General features: G+C 48.9%; 1 protein-coding gene across 2 annotated transcripts in view; it reads left to right on the top strand.

Annotated features, from left to right (window-relative positions):
* The window catches only part of COL5A1 (collagen type V alpha 1 chain), a 204,336-nt gene that overhangs the window by 130,454 nt on the left and 50,044 nt on the right, over positions 1 to 23,838 (top strand). For both annotated transcript variants that reach the window (XM_054393640.1, XM_054393639.1), the window contains exons 20-32: positions 115 to 159; positions 2,344 to 2,397; positions 5,100 to 5,144; positions 5,766 to 5,819; positions 6,453 to 6,497; positions 8,161 to 8,214; positions 10,515 to 10,559; positions 11,335 to 11,388; positions 15,208 to 15,252; positions 16,472 to 16,525; positions 17,808 to 17,915; positions 18,517 to 18,570; positions 19,943 to 19,996. In XM_054393640.1, coding sequence (XP_054249615.1) covers positions 115 to 159; positions 2,344 to 2,397; positions 5,100 to 5,144; positions 5,766 to 5,819; positions 6,453 to 6,497; positions 8,161 to 8,214; positions 10,515 to 10,559; positions 11,335 to 11,388; positions 15,208 to 15,252; positions 16,472 to 16,525; positions 17,808 to 17,915; positions 18,517 to 18,570; positions 19,943 to 19,996 — 711 coding nt within the window. The remainder of the gene's footprint in view (positions 1 to 114; positions 160 to 2,343; positions 2,398 to 5,099; positions 5,145 to 5,765; positions 5,820 to 6,452; positions 6,498 to 8,160; positions 8,215 to 10,514; positions 10,560 to 11,334; positions 11,389 to 15,207; positions 15,253 to 16,471; positions 16,526 to 17,807; positions 17,916 to 18,516; positions 18,571 to 19,942; positions 19,997 to 23,838) is intronic.

The following is a 23,838-nucleotide window of genomic DNA, read 5'->3' as shown; positions in this document are numbered from 1 at the left end:
TTCATTACTCCAGGGGAGCTGGCTTTGTGTGTGATTATTGTCTAACAAGAACGAAACACCTGGGATGTGACTGAAATAGAACTGATTTCTCCCCTCTCTTTTGCTGATGATCAGGGAGATGATGGAGAAGTTGGACCCAGAGGTCTTCCTGGAGAACCTGTGAGTACCTCTTCCTTTGGCTTGATGTACAGCAGCACTGCTTTGCTCAAGGTCTTGATAAGGTCTCCTAAGGAAGATCTGCCTGCTCAGATCTGTGAGAAAAGGCTGAGAGAGCTGGGTTTGCTTAGCCTTGAGAAGAGAAAGCTTAGGGGAGACCTGATTACCATGGACCAGTCCATAAAGGGTGGCTACCAGGAGGATGGAGAGACTCCCTTTCTACAAAGGAGTCCCATGGAGAAGACAAGGGGTGATGGAGACAAGTCACTGCAGGGGAGATGCCAGTTGCATTCCAGAAGAAAGTTGTTCCCCATGAGAAGAGTTGGACACTGGAATCATCCTCCAAGGGAAGCAGTGGATTCCCCTGCACTGGACAGTTTGAAGAGTCAGCCTGCCAGGGTGCTGGGCCAGCTCATTTCAGCCTAGAAAGGTTGTCTCAGATGATCCTTAGGGGCCCTTCCAACCTGGTGTTCTGTGATTCTATGTTCCCAGTACTGATAAGGTTAAACAGAAGCGAGTGGTGTGAACAAAAAATCTCCTGACTAACCCAGAGAACTGCTTTCAGGCATCAGTCTGGAGAAAAGAAGGCTCTGAGGTGACCTTCTTGTGGCCTTCCAGTATCTGAAAGGGGCTCCAAGAATGCTGGGGAGGGACTTTTTAGGCTATCAGGTAGTGATAGGACTGGGGGGAATGGAATAAAGCTGGAAGTGGGGAGATTCAGACTGGACATGAAGAAGAAGTTCTTCCCCATGAGAGTGAGAGTGGTGAGAGCCTGGAATGGGTTGTCCAGGGAGGTGGTTGAGGCTCCATCCCTGGAGGTGTTTAAGGCCAGGCTGGATGAGGCTCTGGCCAGCCTGCTGTAGTGTGAGGTGTCCCTGCCCATGGCAGGGGAGTTGGAACTGGCTGAGCCTTGTGGTCCCTTCCAACCCTGACTGATTCTATGATTCTATGATCATCAAGAAGGAGCTGAGTGGCCAGTTTGGGACATAGGAAGCATTCCCCCCCAGTATTCCAGTCTCTTTTCTCACTCTATTGGCAGGCTGAAGCCTGCTGCTGCCTGGCTGTAGGTTTCGCTCTGCAGTGCAGTTAGCTGCCGGCTGCTTATTTAATCCAAAATGCATTTCCTTTTGTTCTGAAAAGACCATTATCTATCATTTACCATCAGCTTGGCTTTCAGGATGGCTCATTTTGTTGTTTGAAGGCCCAGCATGGTGGCCTGAGAGTAATTGATGAGAAGTGTTGGACACACTTCATGTGAGCAAGGGAAGGGTTGGCATTTAGGGACTCGCTGGGACTCAATTATAGACGAGATGTCTGATTAACTTCTGGGAAAGATTAATCAACTCAGCTATCTCCTTAGCACATGTCTAAGCAATAACTTATGGGTTATTAACTTCTTAAAAGCTTTTATGTGCTCAGGTAACACAGTAAGGAAAGAGGGACTCAAATGATGATAATGCATGCAGGGAGGTTTGGTTTTCTTGCAGCAAAACAAGTGAAAAATCTCTCTGCTGGCCAGAGTAAAAGTGGTTGAAAACAGTGGTTTGAAAACAGGTTTAAAACTGAGTGGTTTTAAGGAGAGGAAACTTCTTTTGGGGAGGTCTTCTTGTGGCCTTGATTTGGCTGCAAAGTGGTCTACATCACCATGTACATTACAGGGAAATCCCAGGAATGTCATTCAATTAATAGGGGAGGGAGGAAAAAAAAAATATTTCAGTGGGAATTCTTCCAATCCAAAGACTCAATGTCTGTGCCTCTATTATTTATCTTTGTAGCTCAAGGAGATGTGCACACAGGATTTCCATTACTGGTTTGTACACCAAGAAAGCTGCTTAGGAATTCTTCAGTATGAGCGTGGAATAGGAATAGGCTGCCCAGGGAGGTTGTGGATGCCTCATCCCTGGGGGTGCTCAAGGCCAGACTGGATGAAGCCTTCAGAAGCTGAGTCTAGTAGGGAGGTGTCCCTGCCCATGGGAGGAAAGTTGGAGTAGATGAGCTCTGAGGTGCATTTCCAACCTGAGCCATTCTGTGATGCTATGATAGCTGCTGGTGCTGCCAAACCAGCAGGGTCATTGCCGTGCCAGCCCTGGGGCTTCCTTGGGCAGGGTGATGCTCACCCTGATCCATGCTCATGGCAGCACTGAGGGGCACTGGGAACACTAACCCCACTTCTTTTCCCCCCAACAGGGCCCCCGAGGATTGCTGGGACCAAAGGGACCCCCAGGACCCCCAGGGCCACCGGTGAGTTTCTGGGGCTGCTGTCATCCTCAGCTGAGCCCACATTAATCAGTCAAGCAGACAACAGAGCTGCAGAACCTCACACATCAGTGCAGTGCAACAAACTGGTGTTCAAAAACCCCACAACTTCTGGCTCCAAATCTGTCTTCTCCCCCATTTTCAGTGGTGTCACGTCTGGTTAGGGCAGCTCAAGATTGGGTCTGAGTAAATATTAATGCCTGGCTCAGGCTGAAAGGGAAGAATGAGAGTTATTAGCACAGTGAGTGGCTTTGCTATTAACTTTTGCCTGAGGGCTGGTGAGACTTTCAAGCAGCTTGTTCATATTTGGGGTGAAAGCCAAGGGAAGAACAAGCTGGTTTGGATTCAGGAGGCACTCACCTTATCTGTCCTGCTCTGCTGGAAGTGCTGATGCAGGAGCTCGCTCCCTAAATCACTGCAGCTCGCTCAAGGCTCACAGTGTTAAAAGCAAAACCTGGGCTGCTGCTAGAGCTGGAGGGGGTCAGCATTTAGTGGTGAGAGTTGGGAAGTCCTTAACCCTTCCTGGGGTGCAAAGACATCTTTGAGCTTAGTCCTGCTGGGCACTTGAAGGGCCTTTTTACAAGTAGCAATGGGATGAGAGGGGATGGATTGAAGCTTGAGGAGGGCAGATTTAGACTGGAGATCAGGAAGAAATTCTTTAGAGTGAGGGTGGGGAGACACTGGAACAGGTTGCCCACAGTGATTGTGTCTTCCCTGGAGGTCTTGGAAGGCCAGGTTGGATGAGGCCTCAAGCAACCTGATCTAGTGGAAGGTGTCCCTGTCTGTGGTGGGGGAGTTGGAACTGGATGGCCCCTTCCAACCCAGACCATTGTATGATTCTCTGAGTCTAGTCCTCCTGAAGGGCAGCAGCACCCTGGCCTGTACCAGAAGGAAGTGATTGTGCCCCCGTGCTCATCACTGCTGAGATGGCACCTGGAGTACTGTGCTCAGTTGTGGGCACCCCAGTACAAGACAGACACTGAGGTGCTGGAGCAGGTACAGAGATGGACAAGGAAGATGCTGAGGGTTTGGAGAGCATTTCTTGTGAGGAGAGGCTGAGAGACCTGGGATTGATTGGCCTTGAGAAGTGGAGGCTGAGAAGAGACCTCATTGCTCTCTACAGCCACCTGAAAGGAGGTTGGAGTGAGGCTGGTGTTGGTTTCTTCTCCCAAGTAGCTAACAACGGGACAAGAGGAAATGGCCTCAAGTTGCACCAGAGGAGGTTCACTTTGGATATTAGGAGAAATTTCTTCACAGAAAGGGTTGTCAAGCCCAGGAACAGGCTGCCCAGGGAGGTGATGGAGTCCCCATCCCTGGAGATGTTGAAAGACATTTGGAAGAGGAGCTCAGGGACATGGTCTAACAGCTGTGTACAGGTTATGGTTGGACTCTGTGATCTTAAGGTCTGTTCCAACCAGGCAATCCTGTGACTCCAGGGCTCTCTAAGATGCTCAGGGAATGTCTGACCACAGCTTTGTTTTGTCATGAGGCAGCACAACCCTGCTGCCTTCACCCTCTGCCTTGGTGAACGATTCCTTTGTGTCCCCAGTGAGGTCTTCAGTCCAGTTCCTCCTTTTCCTTTGCTACTGTCAGAGATGATCCAGCAGCTCCCCAGCCAAGATTTCCCCAACCTGCTGCTGATTCTGCCTCACAGGTTCAACCAGTGGGGGAAAGGCTGAAATGACTTCTTAAAGTGTTGCCTGGATTCCTGGAACTCCTTTAGAAAGCTGTTCCACATGGTCCCAAAGGATCTTCTGATGCTTTGTTATTTCTATGGCAATCTCTTTGCTTTTTTTTTTTTTCTTTATTTTGGGTGGTAAGAAAGAATGAGATTTTTTTTTTCTCTTAGTGCTTTTTGGGGGGGGGATGAGAAAGAATGAGATTCAATTTTTTTTTTTTCTCTTAGTGTTTTTTTTTGGGTGATGAGAAAGAATGAGATTTTTTTTTTTCCTCTTAGTGCTTCTCTTTGGGTGGTGAGAAAGAATGAGATTTTATTATTTTTTTTTTCTGTTAGTGCTTTTTTTTCCTGGGGTGGTGAGAAAGAATGAGATTCTATTTTATTTTTTTTCTCCTAGTGCTTTTTTTGGGTGGTGAGGAAGAATGAGATTTTTTTTTTTTTCTCTTAGTGCCTTTTTTGGGGGGGTTGGTGAGAAAGAATGAGATTCTATTTTATTTTTTTTTCTCTTAATGTGTTTTTTTGGTGAGAAGAAAGAATGAGATTTTATTTATTTTTTTTCTCTTAGTGCTATTTTTTTGGGTGATGAGAAAGAATGAGATTCTATTTTATTTCTTTTCTCTTGATGCTTTTTTGGGGGGATGGTAAAAAAGAACGATTTTTTTTTTCTCTTAGTGCTTTTTTTCTGATGGGGGTGGTAAGAAAGAATGAGATTTTATATTTTATTTTATTTTGTTTTATTTTATTTTGTTTTATTTTCTTCTATTTTATTTTGCTTTAGTCTGTTTTATTTTGCTTTATTTTATTTTATTTTGCTTTATTTTATTTTATTTCTTTATTTTATTTCGCTTTATATTTTTTATTTATTTTTATTTTAATGTTTTATTTTATTTATTTTATTTTTATTTATTTTATTTTATTTTTTTATTTTATTTATTTTATTTTTTAATTTATTTTATTTTATTTTCTCACAGTGCCTTTTTTTTTTTTTTTTCCCCCCATCCTTTCTTAGGGTGTGGCTGGGATGGATGGACAAACAGGTCCCAAGGGGAATCAGGTAAGTTTTTCACTGCAGCTTTTCCAGGCAGTCCTGGTATTACAGAAAGTGAAATGGAAAATGGACTCGATTGAAATTGGATATGCTAATTGCTTTTTTTAGCTTGGTCTAGATTCCTATCAGAGCCTGTGGGAATAAAAAACAGGGAGAGTATCTTCCTGCAGCAAATGGATGTTAATTTATTGTAATTTCTGGTGGGATTACACATTTTTTCCCCTTGAAAGATCAAACATTTTCAGCCAGATGTGTGTTTCAGTCCTTTGGCTGAAAGGGGGAGGAAAGAAAAATCTTCCTGTGCCTCACACTTTGTGCTCAGGGGGTGAAATGGGCTCCCTGCAGAAGAGCCAAGCCAGGCAGCGTTAAAGCTCTGCTCTGCTCAGCTCATTTGGGCTGCACATCCATGCAGAGCTGTGAGTGAACCCTGGAATCACTTCACCCCTCCTTTTCCCACCACGGACGGAAGCTGGTGTTGCCTTTCCCAGGAGCTCTTGGGTTGGAGATGGGGTTGATGTGCTGTGGGAGGATGAAAGGTTGTTCAGGGCCAGGAGCCATGGTGCCCAAGGAAGCACCAGCTCCACTCTCACCTTTCCTGCCTGCAGCTCTGCCCTTGTCTCCTCGTAGGGTCCTCAAGGTGAACCAGGTCCCCCAGGACAGCAGGGTAACCCAGGTGCTCAGGTAAGAGGAAAACTCTTTTGCCATGGGGAAGAAAAAGGAATGGTCCTTTTGAACAAGCTTGGCTCCTCCATCCCAGATGGGACCAGCAAGATGGAGCTTTGCTGGGAATTAGCTTGAGGATACATCACTGGCCCAAAAGCTTCCTGAAAAGGCTCCCTCCAGTTCTCACCTGGCTGTTGCTGCCATGGTGCAAAGCCAAACCCAGGTCCAAGCAGTCTCTCCAGCTGAGCCACATCTTGTACCCCAGGTCTGGCTTTCAGCATCCCCCAAGTCACTTGCTCTGAAGCCAGATGGGGAATTAGAGATGCCCAAGCCTTGCTGTCAGCCTTCCCCATGACTCTCAGCAGGTCTTGCTCCTCTGAGCCTCTCTGTCTCCATGCTGGGGGTGAGCCTGGCTGTGCACAGCAGAGCAGTGCAGCTCTCTGGGGTGGGCATGCTGTGCACAGATGAAATTTGATGGTCTCTTGCAAGGCATTGTGAGAATGAATGGAGCTGGGGAAATCCCCAGCCACTGCAGGCACCAGAATGATGCTCAGCTGAGGCTTTGCCAAACTGCAGCTGGAAGGAATAACTTGTTCCTTAATGATTCTAGCTTGGTCTTTTTGTTTTTGTTTTTTTTTTTCCTTTTCACAGGGTCTTCCAGGTCCACAAGGAGCAATTGGTCCCCCAGGAGAGAAAGTAGGTTTGAATATTGCAGCTTTGCCTTAAAACAACTGTTGCCATTAATATGCATTTGCTACTTCAGCTGCTCCTTTGCCCCATATGCAACATCTGTTTGCAGCCGTGCCTATGAAAGTCTAATGCCTCTCATACCAGACAGAAGGGAGACAAGAAAGCAATGGTTTACCTCTAATTCATAATATTTGCATTCATTTCCCCTCTTCAGAGAAGTATTTTGAAGGCAGCCTATGGTAAAACATAAGGAGAGGGCCCAAGATTGCCTTTATCTGTAGGCTAAATGCCTGGAAGTCTGAGTGGGATGGTAATAGGAAAAGCCCATGGGTTTGGCTCAGTCAACCAAGATCCCCCCTCCCTTTGCCTCCTCCCGGCTCCCCACCAGCTCTCTCAGGTTTTTCCGTGCTGTTGAGGTGGGGGAGATGCTCACCTTGATTCCCCCAGGCAGGATGTAAGCCATGGGAAGAGCTTTCCCAGCAGAGCAGGAGTTCTCTGGGTGTTTGCTCAGCTGCCCTTGAGTGGGACACAGCCTGTGTCCCAGAGTGTGACCCAGGAGAATTCCTCCCTTGTGTTGGCAACACAGAGTGGATTCAGATGATCCAGAATTCACATGATCCCTGGGAAGTTTTTAAGGCCAGGCTGGATGGGGCTCTGGGCAACCTGATCCAGTGTGAGGTGTCCCTGCCCATGGCAGGGGGGTTGGAACTAGGTGATCCCTGAGGTTCCTTCCAACCCTGACAAATCTGTGATTCCATGATTCCCCTGCGAAGGAGCACAGGAGCAGTTCTGCCAGATAAAGGGCTCTCAGGTGGCAGTGCTGAGTCACACACTGGTGACAGCAGAGGCACTCCTCACAGGGTGGGAAATCAGGGAGTTGCTTAATTAAAAAGGCAAACGTTGGATGGTGGCAAAGCACCACACAGTCAGTGGGGCAGCTCCAGTCTTCCCTTTGCAGTTAATTGCTTTGCCATTTGTCACCACAGAATGGGTGCTTCTTGGTCCAGTGAGCCTCAAAGTTTGATATCCTCCAACTCTGGGTTGGAAGGAACCTGAAAGATCACTTAGTTCCAAGCCCTTAGTTCCAACCTTCCACCAGCCCAGGCTGCTCAAGGCTTCATCCAACCTGGCTGTCAACACTACCAGGGAAGGGGCATCCACAACTCCTCTGGGCAGCCTGTTCCAGTGCCTCACCACCCTCACAATGAAGATTTTCTGCCTTGTGTCAAATCTAAACCTCCCCTCTTTTAGTTTCAAACTGTTGCCCCTCGTCCTGTCCCTACAGTCCCCTGATAAAGTCCCTCCCCATCTTCCCTTTGGGCCTCATTCAGGCAGTGGAAGGCTCACACACATGTGCAGCATCCTGTCCTTTCAGCAGGACACCAGCTTGGTGCCTCATGCCCCAGCTTCACCCCCTGAGCTCTGGTTTCAGTACCACGTCTGTATGGGCGAGGTGCCAACACAACACTGCAGCATCCAAGATGCTGGAACAACTCTGCCTGCAGAAATAAAGCAGAGTCCCTGCAAGTCATGGCAGCTTTCCCAACAGACTCACCTCCCCACAGCCTTTCACAGCTAGGAGAAGCAGGAAATGTGCCTGAAGAGCCCCATCCTGTGATGCTCTGGAGCCTGTGACCATTGCAGCTGTTGGTTTTCTCTTTGTTTTTAGGGCCCACTGGGCAAACCTGGCCTGCCTGGCATGCCTGGTGCAGATGGTCCCCCGGTAAGTCATCTTCTCCTGGGTCTCTGCTTTGCCCCAGGGCTCTAACCCTGGGGTGCACTGTGAAGCACATCAGCCTGCAGGGCTGGCTTGAAGGGGTCGAGTTTAAGAAGCCCTGCCCCAGCTCCAAGCTCCAAGCTCCCAGTGCAGCACTAGGTGCTTGGCATCATCTCTTGGGGCCTCTCGTTCTTCTCCTCCTGTTTCTCTCCTCTGTTTCAGGCAGGTTGGCAGCTCAGGAGGACTGCCTGTGCCTGTGTGGTTATGCATACCACAGCAGCAGCACAGGGTTGTCCTCATGTCACTTGGGGCTGCTGGGCACTGCTGCAGAGCAGTGATAAGGACAGGTTGAATTTGTTTGTCGTCGTCGTATTCTTGCAGCTGCCTCCTAATCCTACTTTAAACATCATTTGCTTCTTGCTCTGGAAATTGGTCTTCAAAAGCTCTGCCTGTTAAAGCCTGATCTCATTTCCACACACCTCAGAGGTGCCTGGTTTTAAGAGTGACAAATGGGAACCAGTTACATTGCACCAATGCTAATGCAAGAGTGTAGCCAAGGAAAAAAAAAATTCCATCTCCCACCCTGGGATTATCATTCCTAGGGAGGGCACTTGGAACATTCGTACCATTGTTAGCTGAGTCAACAGAGCAGCTCAAGCAAAGCCCAGGACATCTCTCAAGCTGTAGCTTTCCATGTGAAATTCCTGCAGCAACCCTCAGGGAAGCTCAGCTAGAGCAGACACAGGCAGGGATCTATTTTTATGCAGACTGAAGGCTTTGTGTGAGACCTGCAAGCTGAGCACGTCTGGGTCTGCATGGACACAGGTCCTGTGCCATGAGCAGTCAGGGAGCTTGCAGGCAGTTTGGAGGTTTGCATGCATGTGGCTTGCTCTTTCCAAGGACAAAACCCCAGCCATGTTCTCCATGTAGAAATTGGTCTTAAGAAATACCTGAAAGTCCCTGAGGCTTGAAGCTTCTCGCTATGAAACCCAACCAAGCTGCTCATCAGTAGCAGTGATGGAAATGAGCATTCTGCAAACAGTGATGGTTTAGTGCAGAGCACACAAAAGCTTTTGAAAATCTCACTGCACTTCCATTTCACCACCCCTGGGGTGCAGAGAGAGATCAGGGGCTGAAGTGCTATCACCTTATTGCATGCAGGGATGCTCTTGGTGCCATTTAAACTCTCGGGACAAATCCAGGTTGTGTTTTCTCCTGCCTTTTGTGGCTGGGGAAAATGGCAGCTCTGGTTTTGCTTCTTTATTAAAGCAGCTTGTTTGCTGAAATCCAGCTCCTCTGACACCCACATTCTGCAGCCTGATGATGGAAAGCACTCCTAGGGTTTTCCTTCTTCTACTGGTAGGCAATCAGCTGTGTGTTAGGAGGAGAGTTCATAAGTAAAGAAGCTGTGGAGTGCAGAAGGTCTTAGTGGCTGGAGATGTGCTTTCATCAGCTTTATAAGACTAAAAGTCCCTGGGTGAGCTGTCAGTGCCCTTGCAGGGGCTTAGTTTTTCTTGCACAGACATTGCCAACCAAGGGCTCATCTTCATCCTGCCTCTGTTTGGATTCCAACAGGAGGGAACTCATCACTAAAAACCACTTCAATGGACTTCTCCCACCTCTCCCTAATCCTCCAAGCTATAGCTGAGGCAATTCATACTTGTTTTAAACTGACTGCAACCCCAGAAGCAAAAAGCTTCTAAAGGCTATGAATGATGAGAATGTGTTGGAAACTCCTGGATGTTGAGTTATTCAGCATCAAATCCCAAGAGGAATGCTGGCCAGCATCCAGCCAGCTGGCTCCTAACCGGGATGCAGGTTAGCTGAGTGTTTGTCATGAGATCTTGTAACAGACTCTAGGAATTAGGGAATTAATGAGAGGCTCTGACCAGTCTGGGCATCTTGTGACCTTCACAAGTTTGCTGACACATGGAGTTCATTTTATCTGCTTCCCTATCTGCAAAATTTCAATGCTGCTTGCTGCTGAACCCACTGAGGTGTTCTAATATGTGAAGAGGAGTGCAAAATGGTTTGTGCTTCTCTGCTGAGAGGTGCTGAAGACTGCCAGTGTAAAAGAACCAGGCTGAGTACCACCAAGGCCCCAAATGCAGCTCTGTTCCTTTTGGAGAAAGCTTACCCTTGCAAATTGGCTTTGTGGGGGGCTACTTGTGTCAGGAAGAGCTTCCTGGGGAGCAGCTGTTCTCTCACAGATAAATCTTAGCTGCCTGAGCAAGCTCAGTGGCTTCTGAAGCATTAGGTGTGCACTAAAGCCATTCCCCTCATTCCTTTGTTTATTTTATCAACAGGGGCATCCTGGCAAGGAAGGTCCTCCTGGAGAGAAGGGGAGTCAGGTAAGTGTTAACTAAGATCTTCATGGATCCATCCTGGAGTCTCTCTCTCTGGGGAGATTCCAACCCCACCTGGCCATTGTGATCCTGGGCAAGCTGCTGTGGGTGCCCCTGATTTAGCAAGGGGGTTGGACTGAATGATCTCCAGAGGTCCTTTCCAACCCTCCACCAGGTAGTGAGGGTGGGAAGGAGAGGTTTGCAGGGCATGTGTCAGACATGGTGTCCAGCACAGCTCCTGGTGTCTGTGGGGATTTGCAGCTTTTGGTGCCAGAAAGGAGCTCTTTGAGCATCTCTTCTTCCACACAGATGGGGCTAAAGGACCTCACCCTCAAGTGCCTCAAGCAGTAACTTCTCTCTCTGATCATCTTCATCACAAGCTCTGCTGCATTACAGCAAACCCAGGATGGGTTAGAAAGGAGGAGACAACAGAGCATGTCCTTCCTCTCTCAGAGAACTTGTGCCTTGATCCCAAACCCAGCTCACCAATCCTGTGTATAAATCCCCTTTCTAACAAGCTGTTGCTGTCTTGTCTCTTCTCTTCCTCCTTTCCTACCACATGGACCTTGGCTGGTGGCTCAGCTCAATGCACCTGCTCAAGGTGATGCCATTGGAGCTCTCTGTGTTACTGTGAGCTGTTTTCAGATGGCTGCTGCCATTTCCACCTGGTCTGGAGCAGAAGCTGGGTGGGATATTTGGTTTCCACACCTTCCCCTGATTGCTGCCACTTCCTGTGGGTTTTTGATGGCTTTTTTTCTTGTTTGCATTTCTTTCCCCCCAGGGTCCACCAGGTCCTCAGGGCCCTATCGGTTATCCAGGACCACGTGGAGTCAAGGTAAGGACGCAGAAGTGGTGTCCATGGTGTTGCTTCTTCAAGTTGAGTTCTTGGTCTTGTGCTGGAGATGAACACTGCCTGTGGGCAGAGATGCCCTACCAGGGCACTTAGGACCACCTCAGTGACCAATCAGATTTACTGCTTGAGTGAGCCTTGCTCCAGCATCTTCTCACAGGCCATGATATTAGGATTCAGAAGTTCTTTACTATGAGGCTGCTGGAACAAATTGCCCAGAGGGCTGCTGGTGGAGGCCCCATCCCTGAAGACATTCAAGGTCAGGCTTGATGAGGCTCTGAGCAGCCTGATCTAGCTGGGCTCACCACTGCAGGAAGGTGGGGGGTTGGACTAGATGCCCTTTAAAGGTCCCTTCCAACCCAATTCATCCTGTGATTCTCTGAGGCTTGCAAGTCCTCTGCTGTCCAATAACCCCTGCTGGCACTGCTCAGCTCTTTGGAGAGAGCTTTCTCTTTTAATGCTTTGTGAGCTTGGCTCAGTCCCATTCCAATCGTTTCCAGTTTACAACCAAAGTAAATCTCAGCCAGAATGTGGAGACTTTAACAAGGCTTGTTAATAAAACAAAACAGCCTATTACCCAAACAAAGCAAGCTTTTCATGCTCCTGATCCAAAACCTTGTGAGATGAAGCTTTCACAGCTCAGCAATGGACTGGATTCCAGCTCTTTCCTCGCTCCTGCAGCTCCTGCATGCTGATAAGATGGCAGTAGGGATTTATTTATTTGGGTGGGTTTTTTCCCTCATTCAGCTCTGGCTGCTGTGCCCATCAAGATGTGTTAGTTCAGGTGCAGGTGTATCCTGCATCCCAAAGTCCAGTGAGTCTGCAGGGGTTCATAGATTCACCCAGAGTCACAGATTGCATTGGGTGGGAAGGGACCCTTGAAGGTCATCCTCCACCTAGAAGGGACACCTCCAATTAGATCAGGCTGCCCAGGCCACATCAAATCTGACCTTGAATGTCTTCAAGGATGGGGCCTCAACCACATCCCTGGGCATCCTGTTCCAGTATTTCCCCACCCTCATTGTGCAGAACTTCCTCCTCATGTCCAACCTGAATCTCCCCTGCTCCAGTTTCAAACCATTGCCTCTCATCCTATGACTCCAAGCTCTTCTCAACAGTCCCTCTCCAGCCTTCTTGTAGGTCCCCTTCAGATACTGAAATGCTGCTCTAAGGTCTCACTGGAGCCTTCTGTCCAGGCTACACAGCCCCAGTTCTTTCAGCCAGTCTTCACAGGGAGAAGTGCTCAGGCTCCCTGATTTGTGGCCTTCCTCTGGAGCCACTCCAGCAGTTCCACATCTCTCTTGTGCCAGGGGTTTGTGCCAGCAGATACAAACACAGCTGAGGGACTGACTCCAGGTGAAGTTAAACCCCTGCATATCTATTCTCTTTTTTATTTTCTTTTTTCTCTTTCCTTTTCCTTTTCCTTTTCCTTTTCCTTTTCCTTTTCCTTTTCCTTTTCCTTTTCCTTTTCCTTTTCCTTTTCCTTTTCCTTTTCCTTTTCCTTTTCCTTTTCCTTTTCCTTTTCCTTTTCCTTTTCCTTTTCCTTTTCCTTTTCCTTTTCCTTTTCCTTTTCCTCCCCCTCCCCCTCCCCCTTCCCCCTCCCCCTCCCCCTCCCCCTCCCCCTCCCCCTCCCCTTCCCCCTCCCCCTCCCCCCTTCCCCCTCCCCTCTCCCCTTTTCCCTTTCCTTCCCTCCCCCCTCCCCCTCCCCCCTTCCCCCTCCCCTCTCCCCTTTTCCCTTTCCTTCCCTCTCCCTCTCCCCTCTCCCCTCTCCCCTCTCCCCTCTCCCCTCTCCCCTCTCCCCTCTCCCCCTCTCCCCTCTCCCCTCTCCCCTCTCCCCTCTCCCCTCTCCCCTCTCCCCTCTCCCCTCTCCCCTCCTTTCCTTTCCTTTCCTTTCCTTTCCTTTCCTTTCCTTTCCTTTCCTTTCCTTTCCTTTCCTTTCCTTTCCTTTCCTTTCCTTTCCTTTCCTTTCCTTTCCTTTCCTTTCCTTTCCTTTCCTTTCCTTTCCTTTCCTTTCCTTTCCTTTCCTTTCCTTTCCTTTCCTTTCCTTTCCTTTCCTTTCCTTTCCTTTCCTTTCCTTTCCTTTCCTTTCCTTTCCTTTCCTTCCCTTCCCCTTTCCCTTCCTTTCCCCTTCCCTTCCCCTTCCCCTTCTTCCCCTTCCCCTTCCCCTTCCCCTTCCCCTTCCCCTTCCCCTTCCCCTTCCCCTTCCCCTTCCCCTTCCCCTTCCCCTTCCCCTTCCCCTTCCCCTTCCCCTTCCCCTTCCCCTTCCCCTTCCCCTTCCCCTTCCCCTTCCCCTTCCCCTTCTCCTTTCCCCTTTCCCCTTTCCCCTTTCCCCTTTCTTTTTCCCCTTTTTCCCCCTTTTTCCCCCTTTTCCCCCTTTTTCCTCTTTTCTTTTCCAACAGCAAAAACCCATTTGCTGTTCTGCCTTCCAAATGTAGGCCGGATGTGTTTAGCCAGAGCCAGCTTGCATCTTGCTATTTGCAAGGCTGCAGATTGAGATGTAGAGGTCCATTAGGGAATGGTTTGTTGTTGTGTTTACCACTAAAGTGGAACTGTTCCACATTAGAGTGAGCTAGGAAAGGTGTGTCATACACCAAAGCCTTGCTATGTGCAGACAAGGTTTTGCTTCCTCTCAGCAGCCTTCTGTTAACTGCACAAACCTCCAGTTCAGTGAGGGGAGAGGGGAAAAAAAGCATCTGCCTGGGTTTGCAGCTATAAATGACTTTTAAATGTTGCCTCATTTACCAGAACCCTGTCCTGCTGCCCTGTTGTTGATGTACTTTTAATTATATTTCTTCCTGATGTGCTAAAGGGAAGAAAAATGTAAAACACCCCAAGCAGAATGGTACTGCTGAAAGCAAACAAGCTTCTGGTTTTCACTGCAAGAGCTGCACTGCAGAGTACAGCTGGTGTGGGTACCCAAGGGTGGTGGTTTATAGGTGAGAAGTGTGGTGGCCCAAAGGTTTGAGCTGGTGGCATAGCAAGGGACAGATCCTGACCACTCTCAGGACTTCCAAGCTGAGCACTGTGGGTGTTGAAGGACAGGTTGGATGAGGCCTTGAGCAGCTGAGTCTAGCTGAGAGGTGTCCCTGCCCATGGTGGAGGGCTTGGAGTGGATGATCTCTGAGATCCCTTCCAGCCTAAACCATTCTGTGATGATTCTATGACTGATCACCTTGGTGAAGCTTTGCAGGGCTCCTGCACCATGTCACAAATGCCCACACCAGTTGTGTTACCGGGTTGGGGTTTGGTTTTTGTCCCCCACCTTTTGGTGCCTAAATGTACTTTAAAGAAGAAAATGCATGCACAGAGGTGAGCCCCACGGTCAGAAAGAGCCAAATGAAACCTTTGGGATGTTGGGCATGGTGCTGCTGCCTACAGCAGAGCAGTGTGGAAAGCCCTGGCTGTGTGCTCAGAGGTTCTCAAATGGATTCTCTTCCCCAGTGTCCATGCACAGGGCTGTCTGTGAACACTCAGGTGAACTCAGGGCGTGGAAATGGGTTTGTGGAAAATGTACTTTCCATAGTTTTATCCCTGGAAACGCAGCTGCTGGGCAGAGAATGGGCATAAAGCACCAATCTCCCCTCTCAGATCAAGTCAGCAGAGCTTTGTGGCTATGAGGCACTCAGTGGTGACCCAAAAGCCAGATACCAGTGGCTCATGTTTGATTAGCAATGTGTCTGGGAGCATCACAGTGTGCAGATGCCACAGTCAACATGGGAGGAAGCAAACCCCACCACAGTTAATGATTCTTCACTCTTAAGCTTTGCCTATACCCTTGTAACGTCTTGGCTTATCTCCTGCCAGGGAGCAGATGGTGTTCGTGGGTTGAAGGGCACCAAAGGTGAAAAGGTGAGTTGATATTATTTGTTTGGATTGATGTTTTTTCTACAGCCTCTCAGCGTTTTTAGAGCCCCATCCACAGGATGCTTTCCTGTGACATTTTCTGCTGCACAGGGATTTCTCTTAGATGAGCTGGGGGTGAAGCACCCAAAGGACCTTGGAACCTCTTTATTTGTGGGGTGGGTGTAGGCTGGGTACCTGCCAGGATGTTTACCATATCTTGGCTCAGACCTGGAAATAATTGAGCCTCCATGGTGTGCTCAGGTCTGAGCTGTTTTGCTGGTCCAGCTGTTACTGCTAGATCAGGATCCCAGGGTCCCAGGATCATTTCCTCCTCCATTTGCAGCTGGAGTGATTGAGTGGAGCTGTGAAGGGTTTGTGTTGTGGTGCAGCTGGTGCAGAGGATGTGCTGCCCAGCCTGCTCATCAGAGCAGCTTGTGAGACCCAGAGCAGTCAGAAAGTCAATGCAGTCTGTCTCTGCCTGTCTCAAAGATTCAACTGGTTTCTCCCAAAAGAAAAGCAGGAGAGAGAGCAGGAGGTCCCAACAGATACATGTTCCTCTATTCCTGATCCCACTAGCAGATCCATATTCCTTTATTCCTGATGCCATCAACAGATCCATATTCCTCTATTCCTGATCCCACCATCAGATCCATATTACTCTATTCCTGGTCCCAGCAGCAGATCCATGTTCCTTTATTCCTGGTCCCAGCAGCAGATCCATGTTCCTTTGTTCCCACCCTCAGCAACTCAGCAGCAAAGCCAGCAATCCCAGAGAAACCTGGCAGGGACCTTCCCAAGTTGAAAAGTCCTTCAGGGAGTTGACTGCCTGTGAGGGCTTTGCTGTAGGAAGCAATGCATGATTGATTTGAGCTCTGCAATCAAACCTGCTTGCTTGAGAGAAATATTGCCACTGGCCTGGAGGTTGCCAGGAATATCCTCCCTGAAGCTACTTCAGAAATAATTGGTTCCCTGTACTGGTGGGGTGCTCTTACCTTGGGCTTGGCTTGTGATCCTGACTGGCAGCCAGGTTGGGATGTAGGGAATACTTGCAGGGATCCCTTGGGCACCGTGGCAGGGTCTCAGTGGCTATTTGTGCACACCAAAGGCAGAGAAGCCAGCGTGAGAGGCAGTGGGAAGCCAGGGGGACTGTCAGGCTAGAGGAGCCTTGTTTCTATATTTCCATCTCTACACCTTGTCTGTTTTTCCCCCCCTCTCCTTTATTCAGGGTGAAGATGGCTTCCCTGGCTTCAAAGGTGACATGGGCATCAAAGGAGACCGGGTAAGACTCTGTGGCCAATGTGATCTTGTAGTGCTTTGCCTTGGAAGCCCATCATGCAAACCCAGCTTGGGGAGAGCAGCAAGGTGGGCTCCCATCCCAGCTCCTCTGCTGTGTCTGACCTAGAGGCAGGAGTGCAGGAATTTCGTGTTGACCTTGTAAATCCCTACATTTGCTAATCCCACCTTGCAGGTAAAACCAAAACTGTGTGATTACAACAGAGGACTGTGTCTGCCAGAGGGACAGGATCCTATCCTTGTCCCTTCTCCAAGTGATGCATGGCCTGGAGTTTGGTGCCCCTCCAAGCTCTGAAGCCCTCACAGGGATCAGGAGAGCTTTGTCAGCATTCCTCCCTGTGTTTAAAGGAATGATGAGTGCCTTGTGTGAAGGCTTGTAAAAGCAGACATCAAATCCTCCTTTTCTGCTGTTCTTCTGTTCAGCTGCATGACTGAACAGTGAAAATCACTGGAAACTTCCCCAACCCCCACTCCCTCACCCAGGAAGAAGGCCCAAAGGGGACATCCTTGTCCTCACCAAATGCAGGCAGAGCCAAGCTCCTTCAAACCAAGCTCAGGACTCCAGCTGCCACCAGCAAGCTCTCTGTGCTTTGTGCTGAGCAACGAAAGGGACGAGAGGTTCTCAAGAGCCTCACGGCGAAACCTTCATCCCCCCTAGCTCCTGGGCAGCCAGAAGAAGGCTGCCTGTGTTTGCAGCATGGAAACAGCATCTCCTGTTACCCTGTGGGACCAAATGACAACTGCTGGTTTGTGTGCCAAGCCAGCCTGTGGCACAGCAATCCACATTAATAGCTTGGTCCTGCCTGCTCTCAGATTTCCTAATGATTTTCAGCACAAAAACTCCAGCCCAGGCTTTCTTCTCCAGTTGCTTGGTTCCACCCTCAATTAAACACTTCCCAGGCTTTGCTTGCACATCCAACTGCACTTTGGGAGCTTGGGGGAGGTGGGGAAAAGGGTGAGTTGCTATCAGAGCTAATGAAGGTTGTTTTGATGGAGAGGTGCTGCATGGAGATGAGATAATTGGGCTGCAGGAAGGGCTGGCTGTTGTTGGAGATAATGGCCAGGCTGGATGAATGAAAACTTGGTGCTCTGATAATGCTCTGCAATTTACAGTCTCATCTGAGCCTCTTGGTGAAGCCCAACTTCCTCCAAGGGTTGTATCAGCAACTCCATGGAGTATCTGATTGCAGCTGTGAGGGCATTGCTGTCAGCAAACATGGGGGGCTGGGACGTGCCTGGCTCCTCAACCCTTCTCTTGTGATGAACAGGGGGAAATTGGACCTCCTGGTCCCCGTGGTGAGGATGGTCCTGAAGGTCCCAAAGGTCGCTCTGGCCCTAATGGAGATCCTGGTCCTCTTGGACCTGCTGGAGAGAAGGTGAGTCTTGAGGATGGATGTTTTACAACCAAACCCACTTGGGTGTCTCAGGTGGGTGGCCAGGGCAGTAATCAGTCACTTTAAGGGCAAAAGGATGAAGAGGAGCTGTGGGAGCTTTGTGTGAAGGCTGCCCTGTGGTGTTCAACACAAAGACCAGAGGAGACCCAAGTGGGATGGTTTTACTGCAGTGGTGTGACTGGAGTGTGTTGAGGCAGTGCTCTCTTTGGGGTTATCTGCTTGGGTTCAATGTCTTGGGGGAGAGAAAAAAGATATCAGGGGACAAAAATGGAGAAATGGGAAGTATCATGAGCTCCAGTAGAGCTTCTAGGTGCTCCCAGTTGGGAAAAACCCAAAAAGGTAGCAAAAAATAACCATTCCCTACTAGATCCCCAGCACATTTCCAGTGCTCACCCTGCTTCAACCCTCCTGGGCTCCCCCAGGAAAGGGCTGTCAGTGCCCCAACAGCTTTATTCCCCCCCATGTCACATCTGCTTTGCTCTTGACTTCTCTGCACTTGGCATCTCCAAGCCTGAAGCTGCTGGCAAGGTCTCTCCTGCCCACTTCTAACACAGCTTTTTTTTTTTTTTCTGGTGTGTTGCAGGGCAAACTCGGCGTGCCAGGACTGCCCGGCTACCCAGGCAGGCAGGGCCCAAAGGTAACTCAGAGGGGTTCAGCCCTGAGGAGGTCTGGGGTGTGCTGGGGAGCCCCATGGACACCCACTAAGCTCTGCTGCTGGGGTCATGCAACCAACTCAATCCCCTGCTGGTAGGATGAGGTGGAACCAGCAGTTCCCATTGCATGGTCCTTCCTTCCCACCCGTGCAGGATGGTTTTATTGAGGGGTAAAAACAGCTCCCAGCCCTTAGGGACTGGTTCTGCATCACTTCAGTCTCCTGCAAAGTAGGTGCAGTGGGGCAGAGGGTGGGCAAGGCTGCTTTGGTGATGGGGATAAAATAAACAGGCTGCAAGTGAGCTTGTTCACACCTCATGATAGGTGGAATGGTCTCATCTCCATGTGTTATGTTCTGTATCTTCGAAGAACTGAGCTGGTGTTAAGTAATTAATTGAGGACAATACCCTAATGACTCAGGGTTTTCCCCCTGTGGTGGTTTAAAATTCAAATTCAACCAAAGCTGCCATTTGCAGGTTTGCAGCCATCCTTGGTACCTTCTCTAGACACCCACCTTCCTTTGGGCCATGCTCAGATCTTCTCTTGAAATCAAAGCTGGGAATTCCCCTCCATACACTGAGGCTCCAGCCCAGTTTCTCCATTTCCCTGAAGCCTTTGGGGACTGAGATTTTTCTTATTTATTCCTTTGTTTATTTATTTAATTACTTGCAAAAGCCTTCTCTTATTATTCATTTTCATCACTTGGGATGAAAAGAAAAAGGCCAAACCCCAACCTCACCAGAGGTTGTTTAGCACTGGAGAGACCTCATTATCTCATTATCTCATTTCCTGCTTGTGGTGGTGTTGGGTTGGTTTTTAATATGCATTTTATATCTGGGGGAAGGGTTGGGTTGTTGGTTGGGTTGAGGTTAGTTTTGGCTTTTCTTTTTTTTTGTTTTTAATGGCATTTCTTTGACTAATTCATGTTTTAAAAGCAGCAGCAGCAGCAGCTGTTCTCCAGGCACTCCCAGCAGAAAAGAACAAGCCAGGAGTTAAATTTTCATGTGCAATGTAGTGACTTAGGAGCTAAAAAAATATCCCAAAAGGCTGCTTGTTCCCCAGGCACCTATGGGCTTGGACATTTGCAAGGCCTCCTAATGAGGCATGGAGAGGATTTTTGGTTGTTGTTTTGTTATTTTGGGATGAATTCTAGTTTCTGGGGGTTATTTCAGGTCTGTCTTTGGGTTTGTTTTTATTAAAGGATGCTTAGAAAACAAACCAAAAAAGCTTTGGGAGCTGTAGATGTCAGTGGGCTCTTATTGGGGTTATTCCAGGCCAGAAGGTGGCTGGGTGGATGGAGTGAGTTGTGCCTCTCTGTGTCTTGAAGTCCTTTTTCTTCTCTTTGCTCTTTCCCCAAGGGCTCAATTGGCTTCCCAGGATTTCCAGGTGCCAACGGTGAGAAGGGCACAAGGGTAAGAGCTGCTTTCATCTGGACACTTTGCTGAGTGTTTTTTTTCTCTTTCCTCTCCAAAAAAAGGTCCTTGGGCAGGATGTGGGGAATGCTCCATCTCAGGCAACTGCTGGGCTGGTGCTCTGGTTGCTTTTGCTGCCAATAAAATCTTTTTGAACACAGGTCTCATGAGGAATGGCTGAGGGGTTGTTTAGCCTTCAAAAGAGGCTTAGGAGAGACCTCATTGCTCTCTACAACTCCCTGAAAGGAGGTTGGAGATAGGTGGGGGCTGGCCTCTTGTGAAATGCACCAGGAGAAGAGCAAATGGCCTCAGGTTGTGCCAGAGGAGGTTCAGGCTGGAGATTAGGAAACATTTATTCACAGAAAACGTTCTCAGGCACTGGCCCAGGCTGCCCAGGGAGGTGGTGGAGTCAGCATACCTGGAGGTGTTTCAGGGTCATTTGGATGAGGAGCTTAGGGGCATGGTCTAACAGTTGTGTACAGGGTTAGGTTATGGTTATCCTTGATGACCTTAAGGTCTTCTCCAAGTGTGTGATTCTGTGATTCTACCTCCAAGGTCTCTCCCAGCCTCAACAGCTCTATGATTCTAAGGGGATGCCCAAAGAGGGTCACCCGAGCGGCTCTCAGCTTGGGATGAGATCCCCAGCCCAGGGACCAGCAAGAAGCTCCTGGTGCCAGCTGCTGGGGGAGGAGGATGGCAGTGAGAGCAGAGGCAGCTCTGCAGCTTTCCAATTAAGCAGTGGCAATTTTTCCCTCCAGACATTTTAAGAGGTTTCTCTAAACCCAAATCCTTCCTGCGCTGTCAGACTTTGCTCGGGGGCACGAAGAGCTTTTTAATTAACACTAATTATTAGAGATGGGTGAATCTGTTCAGAAGCAGCAAGAACCATCTTTAGCCTAACTTGGGATTCAAAAAACATAGCTTAAAAAAAAAAACAACCAAAAAAAAAAAAAAACCCTCCTACAAGCTTCACTTTTGAATCAGTAAAGCTGTTCTGAATTCATCAGCACCTTTAAAATGTGGGGGATTCCTCCTCCAGACTTCCCTCTGCCTCTCATCCCACCCCCACAGGGTTTGCTCCTGAGTTGGAATTGTCTCAATGCACTGGTTTTGATTTATTTTATTATTTTTTTTCCCTTTTTTTTCATGTCATGGAAGATATGTTTGAATTAGGGGATTCAGAGTCCAAACTTCTGCACCAGCTCTGGTCACAAAGACATATATAAAAAAAAAAAATATAGTGGGGATTGAGGAGAGCTTTCTGGTACCTGAAGGATGCCTACAAGAAAGCCAGGAAGGGAATTTTTTATGAGGGCTTGTAGTGATAGGATGAGGGGGGATGGATTGAAGCTTGAGGAGAGGAGATTCAGACTGGAGATTAGGAAGAAAACATTCACAGTGAGGGTGGGGAGACACTGGAACAGGTTGCTCAGGGAGGTTGTGGATGTCCCCTCCCTGGAGGTGTTCAAGGCCAGGCTGGATGAAGCCTTGAGCACCCTGGGCTCAGGGTGGAAGTGGAAGGTGCCCCTGCCCATGGCTAGTCTAGTTGAAACTAAATGATCTTTAAGGCTCCTTCCAACCCAACCCAATCTATGAATTAGGGTGGTTTTGTTTTTTTTTTTTTTTTTCTCTCATTTAAATAGAAATGACTTTGTGTTTGATAGGAGCCCAGAAAATACAAATCATTTTCTGCTGCGTTAATATCATGCCACTGAAATTTGGTTTATATCCATCCCTCTGGTTGTGGATTTTGATTTTTTGTTTGTTGTTGTTTTGTTTTTTTTTTTTTCTTACTGAGTAATTTTCATTTCATTCTGAACTACAAATGCAGCATCTCCTCCTCTCCTTCTGCTCTGGCCAGGCAGAAGGGTGGCCATGAATAAGGCAGCTGCCACCACAGCCTTGAATTCAGTCTAGCCCTGTAATTACCACCCACCTTATCACATACACAGCAGGAAAATCCTTGGGCTGAGTTTTTGAGTGGTGTGAAGCAGAGCACCAGCACCACAAGCAGGGAAGGGATGTGCTGCTTTGCATCCCTTCTTGCTCCACTCATTTTATTCTGGTGGGATGGAGAACTTGTCCTAGAGACAGGACAGGAGAACTTGTCACAGAATCATGGAATCATAGAATCAGTCAAGGTTGGAAGGGACCACAAGGATCATCCAGTTCCAACCCCCTGCCATGGGCAGGGACACCTCACACTACATCAGGCTGGCCAGAGCCTCATCCAGCCTGGCTGCAAACACCTCCAGGGATGGAGCCTCAACCACCTCCCTGGACAACCCATTCCAGGCTCTCACCACTCTCATGGGGAAGAACTTCTTCCTCACCTCCAGTCTGAATCTCTTCACTCCCAGCTTTATTCCATTCCCCCCAGTCCTGTTACTCCCTGATATCCTAAAAAGTCCCTCCCCAGCTTTCTTGGAGCCCCCTTCAGATCCTGGAAGGCCACAAGAAGGTCACCTCAGAGCCTTCTCCTCTCCAGACTGAACAGCCCCAACTCTCTCAGTCTGTCCTCATAGGAGAGCGGAGGTCCTAGAGACAGGACAAGGGGCAATGGTTTGAAATGAGAGCAGGGCAGATTTAGATTGGACATTTGGAAAGATCTTTAGTCTGAGGGTGGTAGAACACTGGAATGAGTTGCCCCAGGGAATCTGTAGATGCCTCATCCCTGCAAGTGTTTAAGACCAGCCTGGATGAGGCTTTGAGCAACCTGCTCTAGAGGGAGGTGTCCCTGGCCAATGCAGAGGGGTTGGAGCTAGATGATCTTTAAGGTCCCTTCCAACTCAAGCCATTCACTGGGATGTGAATCCTTTCAGGGATCAGGGGCTGGTCATTTATAAGATGGGAACCCCCCCCAGGGGTTAGGTTGGTTGAATGTTGGCAATGTCCAGCCTGAAAGAGGTTGAGGAGGGAGCAGGTGTGCTGGGATGGGGCCCAACATCAGGATCAAGTAATGAGACAGAAAATCAGCAGTTTGCTCACTTGGATCCTAAATGAGGTTTGTGCTCCTAGGAGGAGGCAATGAGGATGTTTTTCCATGTCACACACTCCTTCAGTTTGAACTAAAAAGGCATTTTTGTGTTTCAAGTTCAGAAGCTCTACTGGTCTGGCTCATGGGTTGAGAAGTGCCTGTTGGCCACTGTCCCTCTCCTTGGCCATGGTGAGCTCTGGATTGGGCAACAGTGCAGCTGCCATCCCCAAAACCTTTGGTGTGAAGGAAGGAGACAGGAATTTCGGGAAAAATTGGGTAGATTTTGTGTGTGAGGAGCAGAGACAGGGATCAGCACTCCTTTCCCCCCCTCTCCTTTCCCCCCCTCTCCTTTCCCCCCTCTCCTTTCCCCCCCTCTCCTTTCCCCCCCTCTCCTTTCCCCCCTCTCCTTTCCCCCCCTCTCCTTTCCCCCCCTCTCCTTTCCCCCCCTCTCCTTTCCCCCCCTCTCCTTTCCCCCCCTCTCCTTTCCCCCCCTCTCCTTTCCCCCCCTCTCCTTTCCCCCCCTCTCCTTTCCCCCCCTCTCCTTTCCCCCCCTCTCCTTTCCCCCCCTCTCCTTTCCCCCCCCTCTCCTTTCCCCCCCCCTCTCCTTTCCCCCCCTCTCTTTTTTTCCCCCTTTTTTTTTTTTTTGCCCCTCCTGACTTTAAACAAGTGCAAACCAATTCCCTCCAGACCAGTAAGACTGAGCTGGGATCCCAGCATACCAAACCCAAACAGAGGCCATCAGCTTAATGGAAGCCTCCTGGAGGCTGATTGATAACCCCCCTGCTTCTCCCCTGCCCACTCAATTTGCTCTTTCTTTATGAGCACGTTCACCATAGAGCCAAGAAAGAGAGTTTCTAAGATTTGC

Source organism: Indicator indicator, chromosome 28 (assembly GCF_027791375.1).
Source record: "Indicator indicator isolate 239-I01 chromosome 28, UM_Iind_1.1, whole genome shotgun sequence".
Taxonomy (NCBI): Eukaryota; Metazoa; Chordata; class Aves; order Piciformes; family Indicatoridae; genus Indicator; species Indicator indicator.
The sequence above is the reverse complement of the archived record's forward strand: the minus strand, read 5'-3'. Positions and strand labels throughout refer to the sequence as shown.